General features: G+C 51.4%; 1 protein-coding gene across 1 annotated transcript; it reads left to right on the top strand.

Moving 5' to 3' along the window:
- Nucleotides 1-2,591: 2,591 nt before the first annotated feature.
- Nucleotides 2,592-8,898, top strand: ACKR3 (atypical chemokine receptor 3). Its single transcript, XM_059820579.1, has 2 exons — nucleotides 2,592-2,611; nucleotides 6,918-8,898. Exon 2 carries the CDS (start codon nucleotides 6,945-6,947, stop codon nucleotides 8,037-8,039), a length of 1,095 nt encoding a protein of 364 aa, XP_059676562.1. The 5' UTR covers nucleotides 2,592-2,611; nucleotides 6,918-6,944; the 3' UTR covers nucleotides 8,040-8,898.
- Nucleotides 8,899-9,175: the final 277 nt, after the last annotated feature.

The following is a 9,175-nucleotide window of genomic DNA, read 5'->3' as shown; positions in this document are numbered from 1 at the left end:
GGGTAAATTTGAGGTATTTGACTCCGCCTCTTAATGGGAGCAGAATTAAGACATTGTGGGCTGAGAAATGGAGCAGAGTTAAAATAGCAATCTTTTTTTTTTTTTTTTTCAGAATTAAGACTGCTCTGCTGGCAGCTAGGAGTCCTTTTAACCCGCACCCTTGCTCTTTTTAAACAGGTCCCTTCTGCCACAGCATAAACCGACTTGTTTTGCCGCATCCCTGACTCAAGTTAAACTTGAGAACTTGTGCTAGGCGCTTTCATGGGAAAACATGTTCTCTTTTTAAGCATGCGTTTGCCAGCAGGTTTTAATGCAAGCTTTTAATTGCCTGTGGAAATAGGATTAAGCATCTTTGGGGAAACAAAATACGTGCTTTCTGGGGGTATTGAAGCCCTCGGGTTGCAAATGTGAAAACGCCCTGTTATCTTCCAAAAAGTGCTGGTTAAAAGGTGTTCGCTAGCCCGTTTCTCCTGGCTGGACAGTGGCTCGGTAACGACGAGGTGATTTAGGCTCTCGGAGCCGTACGTGTCGGTGTGTGCTCCAGCAGCAGGGTTTGGGCAGTGGGGAGCCAAGCCCCCGCTCCGGGTTATCTGGCGTTTTTGGAAAAGTCCGGCCGTATGTGCGTCAGATCCCTTGGAGCTGTGTCAGCGCCGTTGTCAGGCTTCAGCAAGTTGTATCGTGCGGCTGTTGGCAGGTAGATGTCATCTAATCCTAGCGTCTTCCCCGGGACGGACAGACAGACAGACAGGCTGACCCGGCTGGAGGAGTACAGACCTACTCCCTTTCTCTCCACAGGCCATTTTAATCACCTGCCTTTCCTGTGCGGAGGAGTGGATTTTCAGTTTTAGCGACTGGTTTCCGGTCACTTTTCCTTGGCATTAATTTTTCCTGCCCTGGGTGAAGGAGTAGAGGTGAGAATCCGCTGCCTCCCCTTGCCTTGTCTTCTCAATATTTTATAGTGGCGGGGAAAAACCGAAACAAAACAGAAAACAACTAGAAACCCGCTTTTCTTTTTTCTTTTACTTTTAAAGTGAATTGCTTAATTTTTTATTTTAGCTGTTTTTTCTTTCTCCCCCCCTTTTTTCTTTCTTTCTTCCCCTGCTTTTTTCTTTCTTTTTCCCCCCTTTTTTCTTTCTTTTTCCCCCCTTTTTTCTTTCTTTTTCCCCCCTTTTTTCTTTCTTTCTTCCCCCCTTTTTTCTTTCTTTCTTACCCCCTTTTTCTTTCTTTCTTTCTTCCCCCCTTTTTTCTTTCTTTCTTCCCCCTTTTTTCTTTCTTTCTTCCCCCCTTTTTTGTTTCTCTTTTCCCCCCTTTTTTGTTTCTCTTTTCCCCCCTTTTTTGTTTCTCTTTTCCCCCCTTTTTTGTTTCTCTTTTCCCCCCTTTTTTGTTTCTCTTTTCCCCCCTTTTTTGTTTCTCTTTTCCCCCCTTTTTTGTTTCTCTTTTCCCCCCTTTTTTGTTTCTCTTTTCCCCCCTTTTTTGTTTCTCTTTTCCCCCCTTTTTTGTTTCTCTTTTCCCCCCTTTTTTGTTTCTCTTTTCCCCCCTTTTTTGTTTCTCTTTTCCCCCCTTTTTTGTTTCTCTCTTCCCCCCTTTTTTGTTTCTCTCTTCCCCCCTTTTTTGTTTCTCTCTTCCCCCCCTTTTTTGTTTCTCTCTTCCCCCCCTTTTTTCTCTCTTTCCCCCCCTTTTTTCTCTCTTTCCCCCCCTTTTTCCTGTCTCTCTTTCCCCCCCTTTTTCCTGTCTCTCTTTCCCCCCCTTTTTTCTGTCTCTCTTTCCCCCCCTTTTTTCTGTCTCTCTTTCCCCCCCCTTTTTTCTGTCTCTCTTTCCCCCCCTTTTTTCTGTCTCTCTTTCCCCCCCTTTTTTCTGTCTCTCTTTCCCCCCCTTTTTTCTGTCTCTCTTTCCCCCCCTTTTTTCTGTCTCTCTTTCCCCCCCTTTTTTCTGTCTCTCTTTCCCCCCCTTTTTTCTGTCTCTCTTTCCCCCCCTTTTTTCTGTCTTTCTTTTTTCCCCCCCTTTTTTCTTTCTTTCTTTTTTCCCCCCCTTTTTTCTTTCTTTCTTTTTTCCCCCCCTTTTTTCTTTCTTTCTTTTTTCCCCCCCTTTTTTTCTTTCTTTCTTTTTTCCCCCCCCCTTTTTTCTTTCTTTCTTTTTTCCCCCCCCTTTTTTCTTTCTTTCTTTCTTCCCCCCTTCTTTTGTCTTTCTTTCTTTCTTCCCCCCTTCTTTTGTCTCTTTTTTTTTTTCCTACCCCCCCCCCGGCTGTCCGTCCCCTTTCCCTCTCTCCTGCCCCGGGTGCCCGCGGCTCCCTACCCGCCCCAGCCCTCCACCCGCTCTCCTCTCAGTGCTCGCCGAGCCCCCAGAAGAACCACCCCACCTCGCTCGCACGCTGACCCCCGGCCCTCCCCGGGCTGCAGCGAGGCGCCCGGTCCCCGCTCCCTCCGCCCGGCCCGAGCCGCCGCTGCCGCCGGCTGCCCCCGCAGCTCCCCCCGCGGGGGCCGGGCCGGGCCGGGGCGGGCGGCGGGGCCGGGGCCGCCCCCGAGAGGCGGTTCCCCGCCGCGGATATAAGGGGGCGGCGGCGGCGGGCCGCGCTCAGTCGCTCCGCCAGCGCCCGGCGCCCAGGCTGCGGGAGGTAAGGGCGGGCCCGAGGGCGGGGAAGCGGAGCCTCAGCCCGGCGGGGTTGGGGGGGGTGCGCCGCGGTGTCCGTGTCCCCTCAGCCCGCGCAGGGTGACAGCCGCGGGAGGCCGGAGCAGCGTGGCCGCTGCAGCCACGCTCCCTCGGGCAAGGCTCCCCGTCGCCTCCGCAGCGTCCCTCGGCTGCACCCCAGCCCCTCTCGGGAGCGCGTTTGGGGTGATGCTGGGGGGAGCCTCCTCTCCTCGGACCCCGCCTGGTTTTCCCGTGGCCGGTTAGCGGGCGGGCCCGCCTGGCCGTGGCGGAGGCCGGTGGCGTGCTGGGAGGGTCGGAGGGTCTGGAGTCACCTGCTTCGGGCCGCTGCAGCATCCTGCTACCGTCCCAACACCCGGTGCTCCTTTCCTCTGGGTGCTCCTTTCCTCTGGGTGCAAGCCAGACCTGCCTGGGACACTTGTTTCCCCAGTTATGACTGGTTTGGTTTTTTTTTTTCCAACTCAGAACTGCAGAAGAGAGTTTAAAGTGCCAGGCTCAGTCTCGCAAAGCCCCTTGAGGGCATGGTTGTCCTCCTGCGCTGGCCAAGCAGCCTGGAAGGGGCCGTGCTGCCCACCTCCCCATGCTGGAGAGCCAGGCTGGTCCCTTGACGCAGGAAGGGTGACAGTGTGTAGGTTACAACCAACCAGCCTTCCTGGCTTTTCCTGACATAGCTCATTTTCTCCTCCACTCGGGAAGGGCAAAGCCCAGTTTGCCCACACCTCTGAGCTGCCCGGAGGCAGGTCTGAGTGCAGGCAGGACCAGGCTTCGAGATACTCTGGGTGGAAGAGGGGGTGCTGAGAAGTTCCCAAAAGTGTCGAGGGCTTCCACGGGGTGCTAGGCTGCTCTCCTGGGTAGGGATGTTCGTGCCTGCTTACTTTCTTCACAGCCTGCATTGGGTCCTGGGCGGGAGGTGGGATGGGGAGGGTGCAGTCCTGCAGGCTGCATCGGCTCCAGGGACGCCTCTGGGTGTCTGGAGCAGGATTTTGGGTGCATCTCCTTTCCTTCCCACCATAACTCCTGCGAACTAGCAGGGACCGGCCATGGCACACATGCCTGCCGGGCAAAGGGGCAATGGCCTGTAAGAGGTTTGCAGTGCGGGGGATGCAAAACGCAGTTCCAGCTGCCTTCACAAGTTTTTAGGATGTTGTGCTGTCTGCAGAGAGCGCTAAAGGTATTTTTTTAGAAGCACGGAGTAGCTTTATTGAGTTTGTCTCGTGGGTTCCCCCCACACCTCCTAACTAATCTGGGTGGGAATCAGAGCTCAGGTTGCAGCAGCTAATCCCAGACTATAGAGAGCCGGCCTCGCAAGGCTGTAATCCCTGAATATAGCCACCCCTCCAGCAAAGCTTTGAGCCTGGGAGGCCGTATCGGTTTCAGATTTTTATTACCGTGCTGGGGATGCGAAAGTGCACAGGCATGCGGGCGGCCCCGGACAGATGGATGCACGTGCATGAGGCAGACCTGCTCTCGGAGTGGAGGCGGGCTGAGATTGGGGCTGAGCATCGTTTGTGTTCAGTTAGATCCCCAGGGTGGTTGTGAGCGAGCAGCCGGGATGGCGGTGCCCTCTCCTAGGTGGTGTCCCAGGCTGGTGGCTGTGGTGTCTCCAGCTTTGGTGCGAGTCCCAGCTTCACGGGCTTTCCGCTGCCCTGTTGCTGCCTCCCTGCTCGCCCGCGCTGCCTCTCTGTTGGCGCGAGTGATCTGATGTGCTGCAGCCCGGTCTGAGTTTCTTTTTCTTCTCCGTTAGGGGATGTGCTGGAGTCTTGGTGGTGGGTGGTGACAGCCCCGTCCTGGAGGTCTTGAGATGTGAAGAGAGCCCATACCCCTTGTTAGACTGCATGCCTTCCCAGAAGATGCCCAGGCCCACCTGTGCTACTTCTGCAGGGTGTTACGGGGTTAGCCTGGAGTCCCGCCTGCTCTGCTCACCTCGCTGTCCACAAATACCGCCACGGGCCTGGGAGTTTTGTGGCTTATAGGGATTTTGCTTTACTTGCTGCAGGGTTTTGAGATACGGGGACTTGGGGGTGGTGCTGCTTCTCCCCGTGCTTGAGAGGCCTTGAAAAGTGTTTGCACTGGGGACACAGCGGTAGTGGTGGGACCCTGGCTGAGGTCTAGCAGGAGACCCATCCCTCTCTCCTGCTTGCAGCCCTGGGCTGAAGAGAGCATCCCCGGGGAACTGCGCCTGGGCAGCGCGCATCCCTGCTGCCTGCACCAACTGGGTAGTACAGGCAGCTTAAGGGTGGCCTGCATCTCTGCAGGGAGCAGGATCAGTCCTTCTGCCCTGCGTAGACGTGGGTTAAATCACCCTCTGCTTTCCTGAGCTGGAGATGAGGGATCATCTATCCCAGGACAGAAAGCTGCTACTGTCTCGGCTCCCTCTTTTGCCAGCATTTTAACAAAATCGATGCTTAATTTGATTTGAATCTCAACTCCATCTTTCAGCAGGCCATCAGGATGAAAGCCTGGAAGGCTGCACAGGTTTGAAGCGATAGGCTACATCTCCTCACAGGTCTAATTTGGGCCCTGTTTGTGGAGAGATTTGATCTCCCCTGGATGCGTGCATGGCCCCCCTCATTGTTAGTGTCACCAGCTTCCCCTCTGCTGGGACAATAGTGCCTTGAGACCTCCCCGGTAATCTCTCCCCTTATCTCCCTTCTCTTCCGTAGCCTGTGTCCCTGGGAGGGTGGGAGGTTTGGGAAGAGCCAATTATGCAGATGGAGTGAGAGGTGCTGTGTCAACCGATGTCCCTTTTTGGGGAGTGGGGGTGAGAAGAGGATGCTCGGTGCGGGAGTGTGTCTGAGCTCTTCCCTGCTCGCTGTCCCCTCCGTGCTCCCGTAAGTACCACCCAGAGGTCCTATGGTGGAGTTGAGGATGTTCAGAGGTGCAGGTAGCCATGGGAGTTGTTTCCCCCCGTTGCTCTCTCTGGCAGCTCGCTCATGCTGGCATTTCCCCCAGGGCTGGGATGGCATCAGGGGGTACCTCTCACGGCTGGGGGCATGGGGAAGAACAAGGTGGCCACCCTTCAGGGTGCTAGAAGTGTCCATGGGGAGGACTACGGGTGGGCTGGCTGACCCGATGCTCTGGCTCAAGTGAAGCCATGGGGGAACAAGGTGGGGTCCATCCCTTGGAAACCCACCTCTCCATCTGTATTTTGGCATACCCCAAGCCAGAGCCTGTGGACACGGGGCTCCAAAACTTTCTTGGCTGAAGCATGGCAGTCACGGGCCAAGGCAGCCGGCTGCTGCCATGGGTGGTACTGTTGGCCCTGTGGGGTGGGAGGGTCCAGCGGGGGAAGCAGCATTTTTACACTGCCCCAAAAGCACAAGGGTAATTAGCAGTCCAGCTTTGGATTTTGTGTAAGCCGTGTGGGTCTGCTGGGGCCCTTCCTTCTGCTGGCGAGGAAGTTAACGAGGACCCCCTTGCTTTGTCCGCTGCCTGCTAATGGAAGAAGGCGCTGAAGAGGCAAGAAAAGTAGATGTAGAAAAGCAAAAGGGTGGGGAGGAAGCAGTTGTTGTGGAGCCAGCTGTGATGGGGGAGTGTTTTGTAAATCAAAGCTCCCTCCTAGAAAGAAAACTTAAGCCCACCAGATCTACTCAGTGGTCAAGCTCTGACTTTTTTTTTTTTCTTCTCTCAAAGCTACGTGACAATTGTTAAATGCAGGGGATGCTTTGTAAGACAGAATTGAAGGGAAGGGGGCGAGGACAGAGCAGGATTTAAATTTAAAATCGGATGAGGGTACAAAGCCCCTTAGTTCCCCATTTCTGGTTAATGCAGCTGGAGCTGGGCTTGACAAGATGCTGACCAGAGCTTGTGGTAAATGTTTTATGGTACCGTGTATCAGCCAGATCAATTCTACTACGCTTGAGGGAGTGCAGATAAAATGGCTTAAAGATTCCCCTGCTGAAAGCGATAGTATCATCATTTATGCTGGAGAAGACAGATTTAGTCGCCTGACATTTATTTGGCTACAGTGTACTTTGTGGATTTCACACCCGGGAATGATAGCCAACCTGATGATGTCAGATGTGAGCTGCAAGGAAAAAAAAAAAACAAACCACACAAAAAGCTAGTGCTGTTCCTCTTTTGTCAACCAGATGAGTTTTGCTATGTGTCTGTTTTGATTGTTTTACTCCACAGATCTCTTTAATGAAAAGCGCCTTATAAGAGTAGGACATTACTAAAACAGCGTGTCCTGCATGTTCTTTGTGGTACGAAGATGGCAGCAGAAATATCTCTGTTAACTTAGGTTGTTTCTTTTGATCCTATTTTGCCTGTAGGTCACTCAAACTCTAAACTGAGTGAACATGAGCGCGCTTGATTTGACTTCCATCCTCGATTTTCTGGAAACGGCCAACTTGACGGAGATCAACTGGACGTGCAACAACGGTGACTGCATCACAGTTGATGCGACAACATGCCCTGGCACGCTCAACAAAAGCGCCCTGCTATACACCCTGTCCTTCTTCTACATTTTCATCTTTGTCATAGGGCTGGTGGCCAACTCGGTTGTGGTGTGGGTCAACCTCCAAGCCAAAATGACTGGCTATGAAACCCACCTCTACATCTTTAATTTGGCTATCGCTGATCTGTGCGTCGTCATCACTCTTCCGGTGTGGGTCGTCTCCCTCGTGCAGCATAACCAGTGGCATATGGGAGAAATCACGTGCAAGATAACCCACCTTATATTTTCCATCAACTTGTATGGCAGCATCTTCTTCCTGGCTTGCATGAGTGTGGACCGCTACCTCTCAGTTGCCTATTTCACCAATTCCAGCAATCGCAAGAAGAAGATAATCCGTCGCTGCATCTGCATCTTAGTGTGGCTTCTTGCCTTCTCCGCATCTCTCCCAGACACCTATTATCTCAAGACGGTCTCTTCCAACAGTGAAACTTATTGCCGTCCCGTCTATCCAGAGGAGAGCTTCAAAGAGTGGTTGATTGGCATGGAGCTCATCTCCGTCGTGCTGGGCTTTCTTATCCCTTTTCCCATCATTGCTGTCTTTTATTTCCTTCTTGCGAAGACCATCTCCGCCTCCAGTGACCAAGAGAGGAAGAGCAATGGGAAGATCATTTTCTCCTACGTTGTCGTGTTTCTTGTCTGCTGGCTACCCTACCACGTGGCTGTCCTGCTTGACATCTTCTATAGCCTTCATTTCATACCTTTCAGTTGTCAGATGGAGAACTTCTTGTACGCCACTCTTCACATCACTCAGTGTTTCTCTCTAGTCCATTGCTGCATCAACCCCATCCTGTACAGCTTCATTAACCGCAACTACAGATACGAGCTCATGAAAGCCTTTATTTTCAAGTACTCTGCCAAAACTGGTCTCACTAAACTTATCGATGCTTCCAGAGTGTCGGAAGCAGAATACTCTGCTCTGGAGCAAAATGCCAAATGACTGCAACCCCATAAAGAAACCTCCTTGACTCTCTGACCTTTGTTTTTTTGTGTGTTGGTTGGTTTGTTGTTTTTTTGTTTTTTCACCCCCCCCCTTCCCCTGTGCTTGTTATGAACGGGGCATGAATTCCAGCCTACAAAAAAGAAATAGCAAATTGTAATTTAAGAGTAGAATCAGGTGCAAAACGCAAGTGGTACCAAAATTAAGCCTTTTGATGGTGTGTTTTGTTTGATCTCCTCCTAGCCCGGTCTGGACTTCTCAAGGACAACGCTATGCAAATGGAAATGACTTTCTAGCAGACAAAGCCATTGTGTACCATAGATAACATGCATTTCCAGGATAAGCTTTCTCTTCTTTGTGTAGATTCCCTCTTGTCTCCTTGTATATGTTATATATATAGTGTGTTGTATTTAAAAGCTCGAGACTTTATTTTCTGGCTCTTGGTGTACCTTATACAATTGTATTTGAAAGTTAAATATATTTTTATCATGTATTTGAAGTATATTGCTGATGAGTGTATCCAGAGTGCTGTAGTCTGAGTGTTAGATTGCCATTTGTTTTAAACTATGGTAGGTAAGAGGATGCCGATTAATAGCGGTATGGAAGTGATCTCCTAGGTGCATCCTCCCTGGCTGGCACACTTTATTGACCGTGGCTTTATGTGGTGGTCATACCCACATGTCTGGAGCATGAAATGTGTGTACTGTAATATAGTTACCATCATGTTAAAATTAACAGTATTGTAAGAGTTGTTAACTCCTACGCCCATACTTCACAAAGCTGTATCCTTATGCACAGAATGAATGATCTTACTTCTGAGAGTTGTCTCTATTTGTAAGTTATTTTTGTAAAATAAAGATCTGGGAAAAAAAAATAAAATCTGTGCCTACCAGTGGTTTGACTTGCCATCCTCCTCCTCCTTAGGAAAAAAAAAAAAAAGCCAAAAAGAAGAAATCCCAAAGCCACCTTCTCTCCTTTGTTTGGCACAGGAGCAAACAGGTCAGCCTGTATTTTCCTGACGTTTGTTGACGGTGGGCAGAAACCATTGAATGGAGGAATGCGAGACGGCACGGGTACGTGGCAAGAGGGGACGGGGTGGGAGGAGCGGCTCTGCGGAAGGCTGTGCTGTTCGGGAG

The sequence above is a fragment of the Gavia stellata genome, chromosome 8 (genome assembly GCF_030936135.1).
Source record: "Gavia stellata isolate bGavSte3 chromosome 8, bGavSte3.hap2, whole genome shotgun sequence".
Classification (NCBI taxonomy): Eukaryota; Metazoa; Chordata; class Aves; order Gaviiformes; family Gaviidae; genus Gavia; species Gavia stellata.
This window is presented reverse-complemented; position numbering and strand designations above follow the sequence as displayed.